The 26,983-nt window shown below is 33.6% G+C and overlaps 1 protein-coding gene across 1 annotated transcript; it reads right to left on the minus strand.

Annotated features, from left to right (window-relative positions):
• Positions 1-4,218: 4,218 nt before the first annotated feature.
• On the minus strand, positions 4,219-25,034 carry LOC142242379 (uncharacterized). The gene is made up of 3 exons (XM_075313984.1): positions 24,713-25,034; positions 5,220-5,444; positions 4,219-5,161 (listed from the first exon to the last, which is right to left on the minus strand). The coding sequence occupies exons 1-3, from the start codon at positions 24,719-24,721 to the stop codon at positions 4,364-4,366; spliced, it is 1,032 nt and encodes a 343-aa protein (XP_075170099.1). The 5' UTR covers positions 24,722-25,034; the 3' UTR covers positions 4,219-4,363.
• Between the last annotated feature and the right edge of the window lie 1,949 nt (positions 25,035-26,983).

Below are 26,983 nucleotides of genomic sequence, written 5' to 3' on the forward strand. Positions count from 1 at the left end.
TACCATTCCGATAACTTAAAATTGATTTTACAATACATAATTGTCCGCAGCCGAATATACAAATTTATGTTGGTTCAGCCTTCAAGCCGCTGCCGCCGGAGGCAAAAAAATTAGTGGCAGCCGCCGCCGACAAAAATGAGTCGGCTTCATTCTCTGTTCGTGAGCCGGATTAGTTTCGTATTTTTTCGAAATTCACCTTCAGTGAGTGGGACTGGTCCCAAAGCGGTCGTTCTACTTGTACTTTATAACCGGTACCGGTCCTTTAATCGGTTATAACTTCTAAGGAGATGGTTAACCCTGGGAATTTTACATTCTTCGCAGAAAATAACTAATGTTGTCTTTGTAGGATTTACCTATAGAACAGTGTTACCGCTGTGCCAATTTAGTACCAAAGTTGTCACATTCTTCAACCATTGATACTATTCACATTTTTGTGCCACCTTTTTTTTAAGTTGTGCAATTTTTTAATTCATTTCTTTTCTACTGTAATATATTTGGTAAATTTTGATCCTAAATCCTATTAAGATTTCGGATGGATCAATTCTTGAATCGAATTGATGTTGATGAATTGAGGATTCACAATGGACCTTTAGGTGTCTAAGTAGACTATTGCGATTCCTCGAGTTAAATTTCTCAACTTTTCCTTCCTTAGGTGATGATCTCCTTTAAAGTCACTCAAGAACTTTATTTTTATTATACGAGTAATTCCAATTAAAGGGCGTTTGTTATGAACAGGCAGGAGTCTGTTCATAACAAACGCTTCTTTTCGTTCCATGTCAACTTCCGAAGAGACTCAACGTCATCACCATAGTTCATCATAACAGTATTTGTTGGGAGCCACCGTGGTGCAATGGTTTGCATGCCCGCCTTGCATACACAAGGTCGTGGGTTCGATTCCTGCTTCGACCGAACACCAAAAAGTTTTTCAGCGGTGGATTATCCCACCTCAGTAATGCTGGTGACATTTCTGAGGGTTTCAAAGCTTCTCTAAGTGGTTTCACTGCAATGTGGAACGCCGTTCGGACTCGGCTATAAAAAGGAGGTCCCTTGTCATTGAGCTTAACATGGATCGGGCGGCACTCAGTGATAAGAGAGAATTTCACCAATGTGGTATCACAATGGACTGAATAGTCTAAATGAGCCTAATACATCGGGCTGCCACCTAACCTAACATTATTTGTTCTACGAGCGCCCTCCTTAGCCAGCACATATGCTTCTTTATTTTCCATTATTCTACAATGACTAGGTACCTAGCACAGAGTTACATTATGCTATTCAGTGAGAACCCTAAGCTCTCTACGATAGCGGCTGACAACCTTAGACCTTATGTCTACATTTTCCAAAGCCTTTATAGCTGAATGACTGTCGATGAAGAAAGTGATATTGCTTCTAAATAATGGCCTCATCAATCGCGACTCAGCAGCTTTTGTAATTGCAGAAATTTCTGCCTTAAAGATACTGAAAACCCTGTCTAATAATACCCCAAGTTCCGATATTTGGAATCGCAAGGATTTATTTGTCCCATAACGAAAAAAACGAGATAATCTTTGACTGCAATCCAATTGTAATTTGAGCTGCTCATTAAAGATTACCAAGGTTTTAAGTTTATCAGTTTCAGGATTAAGAAATTATAGCCAAACGAAACATTTGCGATATGCAATTCAGAATTTCGGCTTTTCATAATAGACTTACTGAGACGCCATATAGTCCGCCTCTGTATGCCCGCAAGCAGTGCTTTCTAGTGTATCTAAAACGAAACTTTTACGATATGCGATTTCGAATATCGGCACATAGGGGAATATATTTCGGCTTTTCATGATAAACTTACTCAGTCACCATATATTCCTTTTCTGTATGCCCACAAACAATGCTTTCTAGTGTATCTAAGCTTTTAAGTCTCACGAGTTTCACCTCTGCTGTTTTCTTTAAGTCGAGTGAGTAGACTCCCATCAATACCTCTAAGGCGACAGTGGCTGTAGTCCTCATAGCTTAAATAAGTGAAGTTCTTCTTATCCTATTTGTTTTCTATATGTGATTTCGTTGGTCCGCTATTGTCCACCAAACGTGGAAGCCATATGTAGCCACAGGTCTTATAACCACAGTGTAAAGCCAATTAAAAAGGGAAGGTCACATCCCCCTTCGTTTCCAGACTAAGTTTTGACAAGAGTACAATGCCGCACAGGCCTTCTTTATGCAGTCTTCTGTATTTTCCATCCAGTTCAGTTTGGAGTCCAAAAGAACTCCCAAGTATCTTGCTGATTTCGAGTAACTCAACTTCGTCTCTTGAAATTCAGGATCTTTGTATCTAATGATCACTGTTCTGTTAGTGAAGAGTACCAGCTCGGTTTTTCCAGGGTTCATATCCAATCTACATCTTCTATAGTCTTTACTAGGAAACTGAACTGTCAAACATGTGGTTTGACTATTATTTATATAGAAATTTAATTGCGAGTGACAATTTGTATGCCACTTTTTAGAAACTCTCAACGGCAACGGTGCCCTAAACCAATCTCTTTCGCCAATTGTTCAATTATAGGGAGGACTGCTTGTATAACAATTCCAGTGGTGTCTGAGAATTTTCCCTGGCATAACAGGTTGGCTGATAAGTTCCCGGTCTAACAAAGAAAAACACTTTTTTGTCAAAATTCGTTTTTATTATTCAACATGGTTCCCTTCAAGAGCGATACAACGATTATAACGACCTTCCAATTTTTTGATACCATTTTGGTAGTACTCCTTCGGTTTTGCCTCAAAATAGGCATCAGTTTCGGCGATCACCTCTTCATTGCAGCCAATTTTTTTCCCTGCTAGCATCCTTTTGAGGTCTGAGAACAAGAAAATGTCGCTGGGGGCCAGATCTGGAGAATACGGTGGGTGGGGAAGCAATTCGAAGCCCAATTCATGAATTTTTGCCATCGTTCTCAATGACTTGTGGCATGGTGCGTTGTCTTGGTGGAACAACACTTTTTTGTTCTCCATATGACGCCGTTTTGCCGCGATTTCGACCTTCAAACGCTCCAATAACGCCATATAATAGTCACTGTTGATGATTTTTCCCTTCTCAAGGTAATCGATAAAAATTATTCCATGCGCATACCAAAAAACAGAGGCCATTACTTTGCCAGCGGACTTTTGAGTCTTTCCACGCTTCGGAGACGCTTCACCGGTCGCTGTCCACTCAGCCGACTGTCGATTGGACTCAGGAGTGTAGTGATGGAGCCATGTTTCATCCATTGTCACATATCGATGGAAAAACTCGGGTGTATTACGAGTTAACAGCTGCAAATACCGCTCAGAATCATCAACACATTGTTGTTTTTGGTCAAATGTGAGCTCGTGCGGTACCCATTTTGCACAGAGCTTCCGCATATCCAAATATTGATGAATGATATGACTAACACGTTCTTTTGATATCTTTAAGGCCTCTGCTATCTCGATCAACTTCATTTTACGGTCATTCAAAATCATTTTGTGGATTTTTTGACGTTTTCGTCGGTGATGTTTTCGGGCGTCCACTGCGTTCACCGTCCTCCGTGCTCATTTCACCACGCTTGAATTTTGCATACCTATCAATTATTATATATTATCAAGCCAAGTTTTTGCTTCCACCGTATTTTTTTCATTCAGAAAACAGTATTTTATCAAAACACGAAATTCCTTTTTTCCATTTTTTTCACAATAACAAAAGTTGCTTCACAAAAGACGCTCTATCTCACAAACTAATTGACTTACAGACGTCAAATTTTGACACGAATCATTTGAAGGTTTGTACTATATAAAAATAATATGCATTTAATACTAGCGACGCCATCTATGTGTCAGACCGGGACTTATCAGCCAACCTGTTAGGACCACACCTTCAGCGTACTACAGTGAAACCTCTCAAACTTGGACACTCTGAAAAGTGAACAATTATTGTGAGTCGTTTGCTATATTAACACATTAAAATTATACTGTCATAACTGGAAGCTTCCCAAGTGCGGACAAAATTTAGGCGAACGTGGGGGTCCACTTCTGACATGTTTCACTGTATATGCTAACAATTTTATCCCCACACAATTTTATCCGCTTACAACTGACAACCTGTAAAACAGATGGTATTACTGGCGGTGGATATTACATAGTCAGCTTCATCCGATTTTCCATCCTTCTTACTTACTTATTTTTCATATGTATGAAGAATTTCTTAAATGCCATATAACTTTTGTTCACCTAGTATTTAACATTCTATGAACTAATTTTTATTGCAAAAAATACTTAATCACAACTTATACACATTTAATATTTCATTACATACAAAATTATAAATAAAACTTAAGACTAAATCAATTAAACATTTATGCAACGACTTCAAAGGATATTCCTAGACCTCAATAACATAAGCATGACGATACTTTCGATTCGGTTTGGATATCACTACAGGTTTGATGGGGCGACTGAATTCGGATGTAGGCGGACGCCTGCGTGATCGCTTCGAATGTGGATGTGGGCCACCTTTGGGAAAAGGTTCCCGGTATGAAGGTGGTCCATTACTAATATACTCCTCCTCATAATCGACTTCCTTATTGAGATTTTCCTTCTCAGCCGTTTTCAAAAGTTTCTGAAACTTTGGACTACTCAGTAATTGCAACTTTAGAGCTTCATCCAAAAGCTTTTCTTGATCTTTCAAATATTGCTCAATTTGCTTTTTAGAGGCCACACCATTAAAACGTTCCCGCAAACTGGATTTGATGTGTTTTAAAGGTGTTTCAGAATTTTCATATGAATCTGGTTGAGGTTCATATCCACCGTCATAGTTTGTGGTCGAATGATGTGATGCCACGGTAGATTTTGGTGGAGCTATTACATGAAATGGATCCGATTCATAGATTTTTGGAATTTTTTGTTTCTTTGAGGGAATGGGAAAATAATCACTACTTCCATGAGTTTCCTGCGAAGTATCCAATGTATAGGCATTACTAGGTAGAGTCGAATATTTGGAAGTCTTTGTTGGATAGGTGGACGCTTTGAATTTTTTCGGTATTGTTATTGGATGTTGGACATGAATGTGTGTTCCAATCGTATATTCATGACTATCCTGTTGCTTTCCCAAAAACGGATGACGAGCTTCATTGACATACTCATCGGATGAATAACGTTCCGAAGAATTTTCTTCTTCCTCCTGGAAAACATCAAAATTATTCAAAATGATTTGGAGTGTTTGTTTTCCCATTGCTTACCGAACCATATCCTTTGTACGATTTCTTAGCGTATTTCGATAATTTATGTTTTGATTCTTCATTAACTAAATCGCTTTTGTAAGTTAGAGGAACAAATCCACTTCTTTGATTGTAATAATGGGCGGCACCAGGACTTACGCCAGAACTGTAGTAACTATTGCTATAAGATGATCCTTGAGCTTCGATCTGAGTTGCCACACATCCCAGCAACAGCAAAAATAATAACTGCAAGAAAGACACGAAATAGATAAGAAATTTTTTAAGTAACAATAAAAAGGTTCTCAAAATAGTGTATCATATTTAATATTATTCACCTAAACAAGAATATTAGAAAAACGTTTGTCATGAAAGTATACTGTAGATGACGCACAATGTTACCAAGTACATACTGGTATATCTATTAATCTAGATATGGCAACTGAAACCTCTGTAACATATACAGGTACAGGCTGATATGTATTGTACACTGAAAAAAGTCCGTAGTTAAACAACGCTAATTTTAAAATATTTTTATTGCAAAAAAATATATGTGCTTGTATTAAATTTTATTATTTTTTGAGAAATTTTCCACAGCCCAAATTAAAAGGATCTTTATATAGATTGCAAATATTGCCAATTTTTCTCTTCCGGCTACATGTATTTCATTTAAATTTGCAAACAATGTCCAATTTTGCAAGTTTTTTTTTGTGCTATTCTTTCATTCCACCGCTTTTCGTGGCAGAGTTGCCAAGCACAACGCAGCTTAAACAACAATTCTCAATGATTACTTGCAGAATGACCCAAACGTTAGAGCAAACAATTTTTTTCGTAGACAACGTCAACAATGCGATTATCGTAAAGAAAAACAGAATCCCACCACAGATGTGGCTAACGTATCCACTACACTCTGGCGAAACCACTTTTTGACAAAAAGTTTGAAACTCTAATTCCCAACAGTGAGGCGTGGTGCACACATACCCCGCGGAATAAACGATATATAGATTTCTATACTGATGGCTCAAATTTGTATGGACAAGTGGGTTTCGGAGTATATCCTAAAGACCTGGAACATCGAATAGCGAAAAGATTAGCTACACACAAAAAATTATCACCAAAATTTTTTCAATTATACACTTAATTGAATTTGGAAACGGATTCAATTAATATGTTAATTGATTCAATTAATTATTTAATCAAATCCGAATAAAAACCAATTAAAAAAATGATTGATATTTGTTACGTTTCCAATTAAAATATTAATTGATTCAACCAATTTGTTAATCAATTCGGAAATAATTTTTAATTACAGACGTGATTGAAATTTTTTCCGTTTCCAATTACACATGTGATTGATCCAATCACCTTTGTGATTGAAACTGAATAATTTTGAGCAATGGAAAGAGCGAACAGAGAACAAGAGAATAGGTATTTATTCAACAATGTATGATGGAGAGATCAGTCTGTGGAAGTAACTCGTAACGAACGGTTGGGTTTTTGTTTTTCGCGTAAATTGAAAAACATGATTGGCGACATTCTGTCTGCTGCATTCAAAATGTGCGCATAAATATTTTGAACGCAACAACAAATCATAGCAAAGGGTTGAAATAAATAAAGTGTGCCACAACAAACGGCCACGTGGTAAAGGTTTGAAAAAATATATGAGAGAACGCATTTGAAATTACCTGTGTTTTGTGGTATTGTAAAAATGAAAAACAATCTACGTTTATTGAAGGTAAGAAATTGTGAAATGTGAATACCGTTTTCCATTGAAGCCTGTTTACATTAAACGGACTAAAATAATATATTTTTTATTCATTTCTTTTAGTGACCAATTTTCTTTCGTGAAATTGACCAATCAATCCCATCAACTCCATCATTTTATCAAATATATAAGAATATGTTTGCAATAAAAAAGTGGGTATCGTATTGATCTTTTAAAATTATAAATTTTTTTCACTCCTAGTTTTCTTAAAACCAAGAGCGGTATGGGTTTGTTGGAAGATTCACCTTGAAGTTGCGAAGCGGCGTTGGCATTAAATTGCATTTTTGTTTTACCTGTCTTTTTCAGTTTGAACCCAAGTAGAGAGCAGTATATCTGGTATATAAACTAATGAGCTGAATTATGTAATGGTAAAAAAGTTCTTTACTTTGGATTTAAAAATATGAAAAATATCCGAAAATAATAAAAATATGTTTTTTCCATTTATATTTTTTTCTATTTCCAGAATTTGCAAAGTATCATCAATATAATATCAAATATAACATTGCTTTCCCATTATTTTTGTCTTTGATTGGTTCAAATTTTAATAGACGATTTCAATGTGTGGATATTTTGGAAAGCAATTGTTACTAAAATTAAATTGCCGGGCTCCTTAATACACCTTTTTATGCTAAAAGATTACAACTGCAAAAGAAGATTATAAATCTGCAACCTGGAACTAAGAATTGAACTTGATATTCTATGCAGGTGATGTTTAACAAAATTAACTTTTAATTGAACAAAATTAAATTCGAATTATTCTGTTTACTTTCAGAAAAACTAATTTAGCTTACAGGCTGCTGATTTATTGGAAATCTGGGCGCATCTACATATTAGAAGGAACATGCTGACATGGTTATTATTATAAGGAAGATAATGATTTATATAATTTATTTTTTCACCCTATAGTTGTTATTGATAATAATTGTATTTGTAAGTTATGTTAGAACAAAACACAAATGACAAGAAGCAAATTTATTTGTCTATTGCATAATTCAAAAAATAATAATATATTAAATATGTTTTATAAGAAACACATATTTTCTTTTATTTCAAATAAAACTAAATACGATTTTAGGGTCGCAATATATAAATTTTTTGATTGAAATTTATAGACAATTTCAATTAATTATTTAATTGAATGAATCAAATAGTTGATTGATTTTTGTCGCGAAATTAATTAAAATTTTAATTGATTCAATTAAAACTGTGATTGAATTTTATGTTATGTTATGTTTTATGTTTATTAATCACGTTTTTAATTGATTCAATCACACAATTAATTGATTCCGTGACAAAAGTCAATTAAATTTTTAATTGAAAATCGTGTTGGTTTTCAATCAAAATGGGTGATTGATACTATCATTTTCGTGATTGAAGACATTTCAATTAAAAAAATGATTGAATCCGCGATTTTCGTGATTGAAATAAAAAAAAAAAACAAGTAAGTAAAGTAGAAAGTCGGGCGGGGCCGACTATATCATACCCTAAACCACCATTACAGAATTAGTAATCATAAGCATTTGTGGGGTAACATATAGGTCTGGGAGATAAACCGCAGTTGCATATTTAAGAAAATTAAGGGGTACATGTCTATGGGTGCTTTGTGTCAATCTGACTATAGCTCATAGTCAATGTTGCCACGGAAAATGTTCGGTTTACCCTACAAGGACAAAAAAAGTTCCCTACTTTCCGATACATTCCCAAACAATTTTCCCTACTATATTTTTCGTTAAATTTAAAAAATTTTTCAAAACATAAATAGTTCTAAGTACTTTATTATCTTTAAACATGAATTTGCTACGTATATAACTTAGAATATAAATTTGTATTGCCACAGTTGGTAGAATTCTACCCAAATTAGTAATCTTTTTTGTTAAATCTCTATAAAAATAATAAAAAAAAGTTTCTATAAACAAATTTTTGTGAGAAAATTTTCTATAGAAATAAAATTTTGACAACAAATTCTATAGAAATAAAATTTTGAGAAAAAATTCCACAGAAATAAAATTTTGAGAAAATTTTTTATAGAAATAATATTTTGAAAAAATTTTCTATAGAAATACAATTTTGACAAAATATTCTATAGAAATAAAATGTTGACAAAATTCTCTACAGGAATAAAGCTTACCACATATTGTTAAAGATCAAGCCTTGCCGGCTTCTTATTTCCTCCTCTAGAGCCACCAAAATGTAAAAATTATTACAAATTGTGTTGAGTGAAAATGTCCTACATTGTGGCCCTACGTCCCTACAAGACGCTAAATATTAGAAAACCCCTACATATAGGGAATTTCCCCGACTTCTAGCAACACTGGCTGTGTTGATATTGCACCTACGGAGTTAGTATGCCACTAATATTGAGCCCATTATTAAAAAAGAGAAAATCGTTAAATTAGTGTGGGTAATAAATACAAATTTGTAAAAATCGAGCAATATTCTTATTTCCCCGACTTCTAGCAACACTGGCTGTGTTGATATTGCACCTACGGAGTTAGTATGCCACTAATATTGAGCCCATTATTAAAAAAGAGAAAATCGTTAAATTAGTGTGGGTAATAAATACAAATTTGTAAAAATCGAGCAATATTCTTATGTAAGAGCTACAAGTACGTATAGGTACGATCGGCTGGTACATCAAAATTTGAAATTTGAGTAACATTGGTTAATAAATAAGAGTACTATGGCCAAATTTGGGAAAATCGAGCGAGGCATATATATGGAAGCTATATCTAAATCTGAACCAATGTGCATAATATTTTTCGGGTTTGATTAATACCACAAAAGGTTACCTCGTGCAAGATTTGAGTAAGATCAGTTAAGAAATGAGGCCTGTATGGTCAAACATAAGGTTATTAGGGGCGAATTTTTCAAAATCGGGTGATACATATATGGGAGCTATATCTACATGTGAACCGATTTCGATGAAATTTTGCACATATAGTTAGTACTATAGAGGACTGGATCTAGCCAACTTTTAGTAAGATCGGTTAATAAATAAGGGTTCTATGGCCAAATTTGGGAAAATCGGGCTATTCATATATATGGGAGCTATATCTAAATCTGAACCGATTTCGATGATTTTTTGCACATATAGTTAGTGCTATAGAAGATTATATTTAGCCAACTTTAAGTAAGATCGGTTGATAAATAAAGGTTTTGTGGCCAAATTTGGGAAAATCGGGCGATACATATATATGAGAGCTATATCTAAATCTGAACCGATTTGGATGAAATTTTGCAGACTTGAAGGGCGATGGAAAAGATTACCTCTTGCCAAATTTGGTGACGATCCGTTTGAAAAAACGCGCAACGTGACCCCATTTGTCGAAATCGGGCGATACATATATATGGGAGCTATATCTAAATTTGATCCGATTTCTTCCAAATTCAATAGCGTTCGTCCTTGTGCCCAAAAAACTTCCTGTACCAAATTTTATCAAAATCGGTTAATAATTGCGACCGGAATCCTGTGAACAACAAATACATGGACAGACGGACAGACGGACGGACGGACGGACACCAAGCGCTAGATCGACTCAGGAGGTGATTCTGAGTCGATCGGTATATATTTTATGGGGTCTAAAATCAATATTTCTGGTAGGCACATTTTTTGGCCGATCAAACTTATTATACCCTGACCACTATGTGGTTTAGGGTATAAAAAAATTGTGTGTAATCACTGCAGGGGTTTTCAGGCTGAAATATTAGCAATAAGAGAGGTGGCGAATTGGCTGAGAAGTAATGTTCCACATACAGTCAAACGGGACTCTGTGTTCCTTAACCCGAAAACGGCCACCGACTGCCGCAAATCTCTCAACGAGATGGCTGAGCAGTACAATATTCACCTAATATGGGTGCCTGGCCATATGAACATACCGTGGAACTGCGAAGCGGATGAGTTGGCAAGGCTAGGAACCACCTCACATATTTCAGGGGAACTAGAATCTGTTGGTATGCCTCTGGCTACAAGCTCATACTGCGTGAAATGGCAGGATTGTAAGGGTTGCAACAACATTAAGCAAATATGGCCCCATCTAAACTCACACAAACGCACACTAGATAAATATGTTAGTGTTTTCAAGACGTCAGATATCACTCCTGATATCTGCTATAACGGGTCGCTGCCTGATAGGAGAGTTTGCAAAAACTATTGGCGCCAAGTATAATGACTACTGCATGAGTTGTCATCATGCGGAAGAAAAGGAATCAATTAAACACCTCTTGTGTGAATATCCTGCATTTTGTGAAAGGCGTAAGCGAATATTAGGAGCCTACCGTTTTAGATTATATGCGGACCTGGAAAATGTTAACTTAAGAAATCTGCTAATGTTTTTGAAACAATCTGGTTGGTTCAACAAAAGAAATAATAAGGTTCAGCGGTTAAAACTAGAAGTGCCCATATGTAAAAGGTACTTTTAGTTAAAGTGGTATCACAATGGACTGATTAGTCTAAGTGACCCTGACAATAGTGCGGGCTGGCACTTTAACCTAACCTAATGATGTGTGTCGCCATAAGAGCCGGTGATCGCTTCCCGGCCGTGGAGTCAAAATAAATCCCGCATATTATGGGAAAAATGTTCTAAAGACAGAATTGAAGTCATAGACAGACAAAGGTTTCGGCGGCGGACTCAGTACGGATCAACCAAGAATGACTTAAAAAGGAGGTTGCTCGCTCATTTCTCTTTACGTTTACCATTTTGCATTACATATAAGATAAATTGTATTTAGCTAAGACGTAAACCAGGCAGATTTTACCGCACACCGAATGGGTTAATTGAGTTATACTAAGGACATCAAAACAGACCCAAATAAATTCCGACTATTTTTGATCATTAACATATTTGCAATGGTACTGTAAAAACATCGAGGAGCCTACTTTCGTTTTTGTTTTGTGATATTGCAAAACAAGTATATAAGGCCGTAAGTTCGGCCAGGCCGAACCTTATGTACCCTCCACCATGGATTGCGTAGAGATTTCTACTAAATACTGTCATCCACAATCGAATTACTTAGATTGCGGTAACACTTGCCGATGGCAAGGTATCATAACAGATCCCAACACCGTCTTCTAAATTGTAAGTTTGTCCATACAGGGTATATATTAAACTAAAACAAGTATATATGGCCGTAAGTTCGGCCAGGCCGAAGCTTATGTACCCTCCACCATGGATTGCGTACAAACTTCTTCTAAACACTGCCATCCACAATCCAATTACTTGGGTTGCGGTAACGCTTGCCGATGGCAATGTATCTTAAAACCTCCTAACACCATCTTCTAAATTGTAAGTAAGTCCATACGTGGTATATATTAAATTAAAAAAGACCGATTAAATAAGTATATAATACAATTTGACAAAATTTTCTATAGAATAAAAAATTGACAAAATTTTCTATAGAAATAAAATTTTAACAAAATTTTCTATAGAAACAAAATTTTCTCTAGAAATAAAATTTTGAAAAAATTTTCTATAGAAATAAAGTTTTGACAAAATTTTCTATTAAAATGAAATTTTAACAAAATTTTCTATAGAAATAAAATTTTAACAAAATTTTCTATAGACATAAAATTTTGACAAAATTTTCTATAGAAATAAAATTTTGGTAGATTATTTTTGGCTCGAGTGGCAACTATGATTATGAACCGATATATATATAACTATAGACCGATATGGACCAATTTTGGTATGGTTTTTAGAGACCATATACTAACACCACGTTGCACATTTGAACCGGATCGGATGAATTTTGCTCCTGCAAGAGGCTCCGGAGGTCAAATCTGGAGAACGGTTTATATGGGGGCTATATAGTAGTTATGGACCGATATGGACCAATTCTGGCACGGTGGTTAGAGACCATATTCTAACACCATGTTCCAAATTTCATCCGGATCGGATGAAATTTGCTTCTCTTAGAGCCTCCGCAAGCCAAATCTGGGGATCGGCTTATATGGGGGCTATATATAATTATGAACCAATGTGTACCAATTTATGCATGGTTGTTAGAGACCATATACCAACACCATGTACCAAATTTCAGCAACATCGGATGCAATTTGCTTCTCTTTGAGGCTCCGCAAATCAAATCTGGGGATCGGTTTATATGGGGGCTATATATAATTATGGACCGATGTGGACCAAGTTTTTCATGGCTGTTAGATACCATATATCAACTCCATGTACAAAATTTCAACCGGATCGGACCGCAAGCCAAATCTGAGGGTCCGTTTATATGGGGGCTATACGTAAAAGTGGACCGTTGTGTGGACCATTTTCAATACCATCCGACCTACATTAATAACAACTATTTATACCAACACGCACAGAAAAACCATGTTTGGACATGGTTGCCGCATCCATTTAATGCTTATCTAGAGCATGTAATTGCCGCGAAAACCATGTATTTTGTCTTTGTAAAAATAGTTTTCGAGCGGAGAAAAATGTATGGTGGCAATAAGCATTTGAATGGTTCTCAAATACCGCAAACATGTTTTATCATTTAAATGATAGAAATTGAAACCATTAAATGGTCGGGAAAATCATGTTCCTGACCATTCCATTTTTTTTTACTTTTTTACAGGGAAAAAAGTATTTTTATAGGTTGAGTATAGACATGTCTAGAACCATTACATGGCCATAAAGACCATTTACATTTTTTTCGTGACCATTTAATTTTTTAACTTTTTTGCAGCGAAAAGAATTTTATAAAAACATTGACCAGGTACACACGATTTTCATTTTGCGCGTCAGTCGTGTGTTGATTGTTTCTTGGAATGGACGAAGAATACGGATTTTTTGTGTTTTGTGTTAATTTATTTAAGTGGCACGTGGTTTTATGTGACCACAAAAAAAGGAAAGTGTAATTGAAAAAATGTACCTGTTTTTTGTTCTGCATTTTGCTATATGGTATCATTTATTTTTATTTGCAGTTACATGATGTTTGCGTTTGTACATTTGATGGGCATGATGTAAATATGGAATAATTACTAATTGTTGAAATTGAAATAAAATAGAGTGTGTAAAAATATATGATGTTTGCTTGAACGGCATTATAAATACAAATAAACAATGAATTAGTTTATAAATAAATAAAAACAAACAAAAAAAAATTGTTTTGTGTTTTCTTTTCTCAAGTGGCGTCCTTTTTTCGACGATGAAAAAAGTTTTTTCATAAAGATCAAAACATTTTAGGTTGTGACCATGTTCTTTTAACTAGGAGAAAAACATTTTTAATGAATACCATAACATTTTAAATTGTGACCATTGTCTTTACATTCAAACAAAATTCTTTTTATCAATATAATAACATTTTAGATGAGGACAATTATATTTTTCTTAGAACCATGTTCACTGAGCCAACATGGTTGCAGGTTAAAATGTTACATGGTCGCCGCAAAAATAGCTCCTATCATATTATTTTGCTCTTCGAATATGATTGTGACAATCATGTTTCTTCTCTGCGTGAAGTTTCAAGTCGATAGCTTGTTTCGTTCGGAAGTTAGCGTGATTTCAACAGACGGACGGATATGCTTAGATCTACTCCGAATTTCACCACGACCAAGAATATATATACTTTATGGGGTTTTAGAACAATATTTCGATGTGTTTGTAACGGAATGACAAAGTTAATATACCCGCATCCTATGGTGGAGGGTATAAAAAAAGCAGCAAAATAGGACCAATGTGCAATCCTCTCCAGAATATATTGGTAGCTGAAGAAACGTCGTAATGAGTACTTTCTCGTTATATGAGCGCATTATAAAATACCAATCCAATCACATGTGTTTTAGCCAATTTAAAGGTATAGTGCTAACTAAGATGTATTGGTATAAAGACATACGTTCCATACATAATAAATAAATAAATAAATAAACCGATATTCAGATTTGACCGCCTCGACCTCTTGGAGGAGTAAATTTCATTTGATTCGGTCGAAATTTGGCCTTATAATTACCACGCGAAAATTTTTTCAAGTCGTTTAATGCTTATCTAGAGCATGTAATTGCCGCGAAAACCATGTATTTTGTCTTTGTAAAAATAGTTTTCGAGCGGAGAAAAATGTATGGTGGCAATAAGCATTTGAATGGTTCTCAAATACCGCAAACATGTTTTATCATTTAAATGATAGAAATTGAAACCATTAAATGGTCGGGAAAATCATGTTCCTGACCATTCCATTTTTTTTTACTTTTTTACAGGGAAAAAAGTATTTTTATAGGTTGAGTATAGACATGTCTAGAACCATTACATGGCCATAAAGACCATTTACATTTTTTTCGTGACCATTTAATTTTTTAACTTTTTTGCAGCGAAAAGAATTTTATAAAAACATTGACCAGGTACACACGATTTTCATTTTGCGCGTCAGTCGTGTGTTGATTGTTTCTTGGAATGGACGAAGAATACGGATTTTTTGTGTTTTGTGTTAATTTATTTAAGTGGCACGTGGTTTTATGTGACCACAAAAAAAGGAAAGTGTAATTGAAAAAATGTACCTGTTTTTTGTTCTGCATTTTGCTATATGGTATCATTTATTTTTATTTGCAGTTACATGATGTTTGCGTTTGTACATTTGATGGGCATGATGTAAATATGGAATAATTACTAATTGTTGAAATTGAAATAAAATAGAGTGTGTAAAAATATATGATGTTTGCTTGAACGGCATTATAAATACAAATAAACAATGAATTAGTTTATAAATAAATAAAAACAAACAAAAAAAAATTGTTTTGTGTTTTCTTTTCTCAAGTGGCGTCCTTTTTTCGACGATGAAAAAAGTTTTTTCATAAAGATCAAAACATTTTAGGTTGTGACCATGTTCTTTTAACTAGGAGAAAAACATTTTTAATGAATACCATAACATTTTAAATTGTGACCATTGTCTTTACATTCAAACAAAATTCTTTTTATCAATATAATAACATTTTAGATGAGGACAATTATATTTTTCTTAGAACCATGTTCACTGAGCCAACATGGTTGCAGGTTAAAATGTTACATGGTCGCCGCAAAAATAGCTCCTATCATATTATTTTGCTCTTCGAATATGATTGTGACAATCATGTTTCTTCTCTGCGTGAAGTTTCAAGTCGATAGCTTGTTTCGTTCGGAAGTTAGCGTGATTTCAACAGACGGACGGATATGCTTAGATCTACTCCGAATTTCACCACGACCAAGAATATATATACTTTATGGGGTTTTAGAACAATATTTCGATGTGTTTGTAACGGAATGACAAAGTTAATATACCCGCATCCTATGGTGGAGGGTATAAAAAAAGCAGCAAAATAGGACCAATGTGCAATCCTCTCCAGAATATATTGGTAGCTGAAGAAACGTCGTAATGAGTACTTTCTCGTTATATGAGCGCATTATAAAATACCAATCCAATCACATGTGTTTTAGCCAATTTAAAGGTATAGTGCTAACTAAGATGTATTGGTATAAAGACATACGTTCCATACATAATAAATAAATAAATAAATAAACCGATATTCAGATTTGACCGCCTCGACCTCTTGGAGGAGTAAATTTCATTTGATTCGGTCGAAATTTGGCCTTATAATTACCACGCGAAAATTTTTTCAAGTCGTTTCGTAATTATTTATAGACTCTTCTTATATTCTGTTTTTTATCTAACATACACCAAAAAAACCACCATGAAAGAAAATTTAGGTCTATTTTAGAAAATTTTAACTAAAATAGTTTTCTAATTTCAACATGTTACAAATAAGTTAATACGTTTTTTCAAATTGAATTTATTAAAAATAATATTTTTTTCTGTTGTTTAAGAAAATTTCATATGTTGAAGGAAAAAAATAGATTTACAAATTGTTAAAATGTCTTTAGCACTGTATGAGGTTCACGACAAGTACAAGTTTAGTAAAATTTACTCATTTGAGAGACTTATGAACTCAGTTTAAGCAAACTTCTCCCATATTAAGAAAATATGAGTTATATTATTTTTCTTTAGTAAATTTGTGCACTATATTTGTATACAACTTTTTTTATTTTTAGTTCACGTCAATTGAAGTTAGCAAAAAATTATGCAAATAAGGAACATTTGCTCACATTGAGCAAAATTTAACTAAAATCACCTAATCTTCATGAAATAAAATAAAGGTCAGTTGGCATTAGCGCCCACTTTTTTGAGTGTAGATTAAATTTGATTAATAGCTAATCAGTTAATTTTTTAATTGATCAAGATTTCAATCGCCTTCTTAATTGGAAATATTTTGGTTATATTTTTTCTTAGAGTGTCTTTAGTGTAAGTATTTTTATATGTAAGGGACCAAAAAAAATTGAACGCCTACAGGACTAAGGAATGTAAAATAGTACAGTTAACATCCGCTAAGCTACCAATCAGCAGGCTACCATTTAAGAAACACTGATTTAGAATGTTGTGCCACCATAATATCTTTTATAAGTTATACATTTGCAGTTTGTTTAAAAACTCATTAGTTCTCATTAAGCAATGGTCATTTATTTCATCATTGTTTTCAAAATTTTGGTAACCCTCTATAAAAGATAAACCATATAAAAGTTAAACAAAATACTAACCATATTTTTTTGTTGCTATAATTATTTTTTCGATAATATACAGTGCAATCAAAAACTAAAAACGTGTTTTGGTATTTTTTGTAATAAAAACATGGGATACATATTTTATTGCAATTTGTTTGATATCGCCTATGTTTCATGTCAATGAAGCACGGTTTCAATTTTGATAACTATAATGTGGTTATTTGATCCATATTCAATGTCACATATGGGCGTAATGGTCAAAAAGTGTAGTAAGGTGGGTACAACAAATAATAGCTTTTGACCAAAACCACTACCGAATACTGGCTTCGAGCTATGACCATGATTCCCATTTCCACTTTACCTAAAACAATATAGGTTTTAAAGCAAAATGTATTTTACAGTATTCTGTAAAAAATAAACTTGAGCAGGTTTTGACCCTACACCGGGACACTTTACTTTAAGGAAAAGTTTCCTCACTTCCTCAGAAGACCTACGACTTTAACGGAAGCATACAAATTTTAAAGATTCATATCCTAATTTGAAGCAAAACAAAACTAAAGTTTAAATTAAAATTTCTTAACATATTGTAAAGAAATTTGATGATGTGGAAAATTTAAAATTTAGGTTTCATAATCTTTCATATTAGGTCAGTATTTTTTTAAGTATACAGAAAGACTATTGGTGTTAGCTTTAAGGAGAATACAATTGAATAACATTTTGAAGTTTTTCCCGATTTGACGCCGCTACTTTTATCAGATTTCCTTGAAATTTCGCTTGTAGAGGTATTTTAGATCCATAAAGAGATATGCAAAATTAGTCCATATTTCGATATAGTCCCCACAGTTTATCTAAGGAATTTGTATGGTAATAGTAGATTTAAAGTTTACGTTAACTTTTATGAATATGAGGAAAAACGCCGTTTATCCATATTTCAATAGAAACATGTCGAAAATAAAAAAGCTAAAAATAGCTAAAACGGTCATGACAAAAAAGCCAGAAAAAAGCTAAATCCATTTTTCCCCGCTAAACGTCTTAAAAAAAGACAAATCTAGCGGGAAAATAGCTAAATTGGCTACGCTGAGTTCCTAAATTTATGTTTAGTGTAATAACTAAATCTCCTTTATTATTTTGTTTAGTTTGATTTTTAATCAATTTAATTAAAGAAATAGTAACTGATATTAAAACTATTCTTTCATAAATGAATATCTTAATAATGCTGCAAAAAAGTAGTGGAAATGCTCTTTTTGGGTCCGAAAGTGGTGCAAAATTGGCGGAGAAGCGATGATTGTAATATGAACTTTTCATAAGACGGATAAAAAATTTTGTGATATTTTCCCAAATAAATAACTTTTTTATGATTTTTAATGCATTCTAACGCTTGTCTGAAACGTTTGCCATCGGATATCGATCGATTATCGATTTTACTAAAATGGATTTAGCATTTTTGCGTCAAAATTTGAATAATTTGTAGCATTTTATTAATTCTTAGTCTTTTTTAAACTATTTGAAAAAAAGAAAACAAAAAATTGCCAATTAAAATATGAAACAAGTATAAAAGGCCGTAAGTTCGGCCAGGCCGAATCTTATGTACCCTCCACCATGGATTGCGTAGAAACTTCTACGAAAGACTGTTATACACAATCGAATTACTTGGGTTGTGGTATCTTAAATCGTTTTCTAAATTGCGAGTTAGTCCACACGTGGTATATATTAGACAAAAAGGTATGTAAGTCTACAAATAATTACGAATCGATATGGACTTTTGCACGATACGTAGGGAGCCAGAATTGAAATATGGGGGTCGCTTATATGGTGGCTATATACAATTATGAACTTGATATGGACCAATTTTTGTGTGATTGGGGATCGATTTATCTGAGGGCTATATATAACTATAGACCGATATGGACCTAGTTAGGCATGGCTGTTAACGGCCATATACTAGCACAATGTACCAAATTTCAACTGACTCGGAGGAAATTTACTTATCCAAGAGGCTCCAAAACCAAATCTCGGGATCGGTTTATATGGGGGCTATATATGATTATGGACTGATATGGACCACTTTTGGCATGGTTGTTAAATATCATATACTACCACCACGTACCAAATTTCAACCAGATCGGATGAATTTTGCTTCTCCACAAGGCACCGGAGGTCAAATCTCGGGATCGGTTTATATTGGGGCTATATATAATTATGGACTGATATGAACCAATTCATGTATGGTTGTTGGATACCATATACTAACATCACGTACCAAATTTCAACCGAATCCGATGAATTTTGCTCTTCCAAGGGGCTCCGGAGGTCAAATCTGGGGATCGGTTTATATGGGGGCTATATATAATTATGGACCGATTTCGACCAATTTTTGCATGGGTGTTTGTGGCTATATATTAACACCACGTACCAAATATCAACTGAATCAGATGAATTTTGGTCTTCCAAGAGGCTCCGGAGGTCAAATCTGGCGATCGGTTTATATGGAGCTATATATAATTATGCACCGATGTGGACCAATTTTTGCATGGTCATTAGAACCCATATACTAACACCATGTACCAAATTTCACCCGGATAGGATGGAATTTGCTTCTCTTAGAGGCTCCGCAAGCCAAATCGGGGGCTAGGTTTATATGGGGGCTATATATAATTATGAACCGATGTGGACCAATTTTTGCATGGTTGTTAAAGACCATACACTAACACAATGTGCCAAATTTCTGCTGGATCGGATGAAATTTGCTTCTCTTAGAGGCTCCGAAAGTCAAATCGGGGGCTAGGTTTATATGGGGTCTATATATAATTATGGACCGATGTGGACCAATTTTTGCATGGTTGTTAGAGACCATATACTAACACCATGTACCAAATTTCAGCCGGATCGGATGAAATTTGCTTCTCTTAGAGGCCTCGCAAGCCAAATTTGGGGGTCCGTTTATATGGGGGCTATACGCAAAAGTGGACCGATATGGCCCATTTGCAATACCATCCGACCCACATCAATAACAACTACTTGTGCCAAGTTTCAAGTAGATAGCTTGTTTCGTTCGGAAGTTAGCGTGATTTCAACAGACGGACGGACGGACGGACGGACATGCTTAGATCGACTCAGAATTTCACCACGACCCAGAATATATATATACTTTATGGGGTCTTAGAGTAATATTTCGATGTGTTACAAACGGAATGACAAAGTTAATATACCCCCCGTCCTATGGTGGAGGGTATAAAAATAGAATTAAAAAACTTCCTGTGTAGTTAAAATAATTAACTTCTTTGTGAGGAAATTTTTGGAAGTGCTTTTAAAGTTATGGCTATAGAACAACTTCCAATTTTTTTGCTGCGAAAAAGTGTGGAACTACTTTCAGTTGTTTTATTATAAATTTGTTGTCTAGTTATATTGATGTCTGATTTTTATTCATTTTTATAAAATAAACCATTAATTAAACCTATAAGTTCAGTCTATAAATTTTTAGATATATCCCCCCTAGGAAAATTGTTTAGCTACTCCAATGCTAGGCGTCACAAAATGTGAAGTACAATTTAGTTAAATTTTTGCACAGGGTAATTCATTCTTCCTATACAACAGTTTATATTTCGATTCACTGACAATTCTTCTGGAAACTATGCCCCACAGACAATTTTTCTAGAAAAAACGAGTCACAGGCAATTCTTCTAGAATGTCTCGCTACAATTTTTCTAAAAAAATATCTCGCTACAATTTTCCTACAAAAATGTCTCACTGACAATTTTTCTAGAAAAATTTCTTAATTTTCTAAACATAGTATCTCAATGATGATTTTTCCATAAAAACGTTTCGATGAAAATGTTTCAAAAACAATGTCTAAATTGGAATTTTTGTAGAAAAAAATTACTCTTTGAAAAACTTTTACAAGTTTTCTAGAAAAAATCCTTCAGTAACAATTTTTCTAAAAAATGTCTCATTAAAAATTTTTCTAAAAAAAAAATTATGAAAATTTTTCTAGAAAACGAAAATTGTCAAAAAAAAATGTATGATTTTTTTCTAAAAAAAAGTCTCATATCATATCCCACTCCCAGATCTACACTAAAGGCTATGGAAATTCGAATTAGCCAGCGATGAAACATGATTATAGTCAGGCTTGTGTAGATTATTCAATAACTCCCCAGCGAAAAAAGCGTCGCCAAAAAAGTAATGAAAATGTTCTTTTTGGATCCGGAAGTGGTGCAAAATTGCCGCAGAAGCGATGAATTTAACATGGGCCTGTTATAGGACGGAAGTCCTCCATTTTTACAGCCGTTGCACTGAATTTGCATCACTTCTTTAGGTGTGATCCGAATTCAATGTTTTGGATGTACACAGTCTTACACAAGTTTACATACGGTTTAAGAAATTGTATTTTCTTTAATTATTAAAATATAATAAAATATGCATATATATGCTTTAGATTTTGTAAATTAATTTGAAAAACAAAGTATTTGTCCATTTTCAAGAAGATGTTTTTAGTCTGGATTATAAACAACAACAAGAAACATGTTTAGTTGTAAGGTAAAAACCTCAAGGGTATGTAAACTTATGTGAGACTGTGTATATTAAAAAATTCTGTGATAGTTTGTCAAATAAATAATTTTTATAATTTTTTATAATTTTTAATGTATTCTAACGCTTGTCGGAAACGTTTGAACTCAAATATTTTCAAAAAATAACAATTTTTTCAGATTGGATTTAGTATTTTTTTTCGACAAAATTTAAATGATTTGTAACCATTTTATGAATTCTTACTCTGTTTTTAACCTATTTGAAACAAAAAAGTTAAAATTACCCACTAAATAAAAGTATGAAAAAACCAAGTTATAAAAAATTGAATTAAAAGAACTTCCTGGGAAGTTAAAATAAAGAACATCATTGGGAGTGCTTCTTCCCGAAGTGCTTTTAAAGTTGTGCCTTTGGAAGAACTTGCAAATTTTTTTTACTGGCTTACCCAGCAAAAAATATTGGAAGTTGTTCCACAAACATTTCTTTTAGAGCCCATCCCAGAATCCCCCATCGAGTTTTTTCACCTTCTGATGCTGTCCTTTTGGACAAGTCCACAAACATTTCTTCTAAAGCGCATCGTGGGATCCCCCAATGATTTCTTTCCACTTCCGATGCAGTCCTTTTGGACAAGTGCACAAACATTTCTTCTAAAGCGCATCTTGGGATTCCCCAATGATTTTTTTCTACTTTCGATGCAGTCCTTGTGGACAAGTATTAGAAAGAACGCAATCAGGCTATTTTAAGTTCAAATTTCGTACAATTAAATTTTACAAAAAAAATAAATAGAAAACTAATAAAAAAAATTAAAAATTAATAAAAAAGTAAAATAATAATAATAAAAAAAAAAACCATCCCCGCTGGGATTTGAACCTGTGCCGTTTGACTTTTTCGCTTCCATGGAAGTTCTTTTCAGAAGGTTTTGTACATTACATTAGATTTTTTTTTTTTTGTTGATTTTTAATGGAAAAAATATATTTATACGAAAATATATGCCGAAAATAAAAAATAAATAAAATAAATGATGCATAACATAAAAAATTTTATTTTTTTAGAAAACATTTGATAAAAAAAATGCCGCTGGTGAGATTTGAACCTGAGTTTCTTATTTTTTGTTCATACTAATAAAGAACACCTCGAGAAGCAATTAAAATGTTATTCCTTGGTGTCGTATTACGATCATATAACAAACATTTGAATTGACCTTTCGACCCTTTATGTTCAATGACGTTTGTGGCTGAGTGTGCTAAGGTGTTCTGTTATGGTGCCAGCAAACCCAGGTTCAACCCCTGGTCAGAGCGAAAAAGTTTTTCAAATTGAAAAAATTAGATAATAGGAAAATAATAGTGTAATAAAACATATATGAAAAAAAGTGAAATTGGTTGATGTTTTTTTTTTCGCTTTTTAAATTTCTTCATTCAAATTAACTTCCAGGGCACAACTTCTAAAGCAATTCAAAGGATCCAAAAAGGGAGTACTTCCGTCATATGACAAGCCCATGTAAAATTCATTGGAGATGATCCAAGTTTGCACCACTTCCGGATCACAGATTGGGGATCCAAACTACTTTTTTGGAAGCTCTTTTTTTGCTGGGTAATAATAACATATCAACTCCCTTAATCATCTTGTCCAATAAGCTCGAATAAATATTGTAATAATATATAGTTTAAATAATTTGGTTATTATACCAGCCTGTATTGATATCAGGCTAACATAAAAATAGAAAATTTTTCTTAATCAATTGAGTCAATGACATTTTTTCTATAAAAAATGACTTAGTCACAATTTTATGTTATATGTTCCTCCTCTTGTAACTACTTCTATGTATGAAGAGTTTTCCAAGGAGTTATAAATCCATATTGTTCGAGAAGTTCTATCGACATAGAATTTATGATGTACACTGACGACGAATTAGAGAAAATTAATTCGACATAATTATTTTTTTTTTTTTTTTTGTCTTTCTCTTGTTAAAGAATATATTGTAGTTTGAAGGAAAAAGTTGGAGTTCAAAATTGCAAGAATATCTTTAGTGTCATACGTAGTTCAAGATGGGCGTATTTGTAGTACAATTTAAAGAAATAAATAACTATTTTGTGAGAAGTACGAATTTAGTTAATCTTTGTGCTTCATTTGTGTATAATGTTTTCCCCTTTTTCTAGTTCATTTCACTAACGTACGCAAAAAAAGTTAAATTGGCGTTAGTGAAAAAGAGGGTTAACTTTTTTTGAATGTATAAGCCCATGATAAAAGGTATTGAAAGATTTCAAATTTTATATCAATGTAAAGCGATAACGACGAGGGGCACTTTGCAACTGGAATCCATAACATTTAAAACGATTGTCTTGAGAGAAAAGTATGTTCCGTCAAGATCACTAGATATCTTAATATCAAAAGGAAGAAAAAGAAATTAGTGTATGCGTTCCATGGTAGTGGATATTTAAAATTCGTCTGGCCGACCTTTGTTTTAATATTTGTTTTCAATAAAAATTTCTATTCGCACCAAACAATAGAAAATTGTTATTGCTTCAAGTGCAATTATTCGAATTTTACACCCACCGACATATTTTAGGCCTCTTTTGTCATATCACACCTTTTTGAATTCTTTAGTTTATTTATCCATTTTGTCTAAAAATAATCCTTGACATAGTTCAGAATTATTTCAAATGTCGCATATCTTAATGATAACAGGTCCGCCTTAACAATTTACTTACTTCAATCATTGTGTCAAAGATGTTAGACACCAAAAACAAAAAACGCTGCCAATCGAAACGTTGTGGAGCCTCTTTAGGGGCAGCGATGGAAGACACACACACACTGGGCAAAAAAAAAAACTAATTGTAATCACAATAATTTACACATTGATGTGTCTTCTATTATATAGTGTATTTTGTTTTTGATTTTATTTCGTTATTAATTCTTGCATGAAGTCTCTAAATTTTTATTTTTTTTTTTTTTAGTTTTAAGACTGAAAAGAGTTTTTGATTTTCGTATTCCACAATGGTTGTTTCCCGCACGTTGTCTCAACTGAAACTGAAAGCTATGACATGGAGTACAATGGTTTTATGCCAACTTCCTAAGGCCAAAGTAAGCGCCAAAGACCAAGCACCTGAATACGGTCTCAGCCAGTGTGTAGATGCACTTAGTGAGAAGCACCAGTAGTTGCCGGTACAAATCACCTTCATCACCAATAGCTTTGGAGTTATGTTGGTTTTGGTGGTTTTTTGCTTAGTTTAGCCATAAGCGTAGGAAGGCCTCTGGGGAGGGGGCTTAGACCCCCCAGAAAAAATTTAGCCCCCCAGAATTTGAAAACCTATTTACGATTTTACATTTTTATAAAAATTAAACAAGTATATACAACCGCACAAAGTTCCGCTAAAGACTTTCATGCACAATCGAATTACTTGGGTTGTGGTAGCAGTTGCCGATGGCAATGTATGAAGTCTGATATTTATGAAATAGAGCTGTGATTGAACTTATGGTTTAGTTGAATAACTAACAGCCTGTTTCTCTATGTCGAACGAGTTCAATCGATCAACTGAAATGCATAGAAACAGCTGTTTTTTGGTTATAAATTTAGCTGTTTGTTTTCATTTTAGTCGATCCACAGAGCTCATTCGACATACATAAACAGGCTGTAAAGCTCCTTTATTATATTGTTTAGTCTGGTTTAGCCATCTTAATTAAAAAATAGTAATTGGTATTAAAACTATACTTTCATAAATTAATATCTTAATAATGCTGCAAAAAAGCGTCGCCAAAAAAGAAGTGAAAATGTTATTTTTGGGTCCGGAAGTGGTGCAAAATTGGCGGAGAAGCGATGAATGTAATAGGAACTCGTCATAGAATGAATGTCCACCGTTTCAACAGCCGTTGCAATAAATTTGCATCACATCTTACCGTGTGATACATATCGTTGTGTGATATTTTCCCAAATAAATAATTTTTATTTATTCGGTTTTTATTTGATTTTTGGTCGAACTTATGTTAGAATTATATAAATATTTATAAAGACCTCGAGCTTCAAGAAACATTAATTTATAATATTTTTTATATTTTTTTATGCATATTTAATATTTTCAAATTAATATTTTCAAAATTATCGATTTTTCTATAATGGATTTAGCATTTTTGTGGCAAAATTTGAATAATTTTTACCATTTTATTTATTCTTACTCTTTTTTAAACTATTTGAAAAAAGAAAACAAAAATTACGCATTAAAATATGAAAAAACTGAAGTAAAAAACGTCCTGTGTAGTTAATACAATTAACTTCTTTGTGAGGACATTTTTGGAAGTGCTTTTAAAGTTGTGCCTTTAAAACAAATCTCAATTTTTTGGTTGGGAAAAGTGTGGAACTACTTTTAGTTGCTTTATTATATATTACTTTGATGTCTATTATTGTATTCTTTTTTATGAAATAAAACAATAACTGAACCTATAAGTGCAGTCTATAAATTTTTAGCTAGGGGGGCTATAGCCCCCCCTAGGAAAATTGTCTAGCTACGCTAATGAGTTTAGCTCTTGTCCAAAGTGGTTCACACTTGCCTCTGCTATAGACAAACAGCCTTGTTTGCCGTGGATGGCTTGTTGCTCCTATTACTACAAAAGGAGATGATGTGCAATGAATGCTATTGCATCAGCATCCCCATTTACATCTTTTTTTCAGTTATTGTTAACTGGAGTATCATCGTTTTGGGAATTTGCAAAAAAATTTTACTAACCGCTAGTGCCATTGAATGTTATGGAATAAAATCCTCAAAAACAAAAAAATGATAATCGTGGTAAAATTTACATTCACTAGATCCATATTTTTCCAAATCCATATCCTCTGAGAAAAAATTGAGGAAACCAATTTTTTTTTCTTCTCTGGATATTCATATGCATTGTGGTTGATGGTGGTGAAGTGGTGATGGTGGCATAAAATATTGTCTGAATGATATGGCAAAGAAATGCTAATTATAGAGGTAAGGAGCTATATGACG

Source organism: Haematobia irritans, chromosome 1, assembly GCF_050003625.1.
Source record: "Haematobia irritans isolate KBUSLIRL chromosome 1, ASM5000362v1, whole genome shotgun sequence".
NCBI lineage: Eukaryota > Metazoa > Arthropoda > Insecta > Diptera > Muscidae > Haematobia > Haematobia irritans.

Excerpts from the sequence above, each read along its gene's own strand:
- LOC142242379 (XM_075313984.1), bottom strand. Across the intron at positions 5,162-5,219 it reads CGTACAAAGGATATGGTTCG|GAGGAAGAAGAAAATTCTTC; the intron begins GTAAGCAATGGG and ends GATGTTTTCCAG.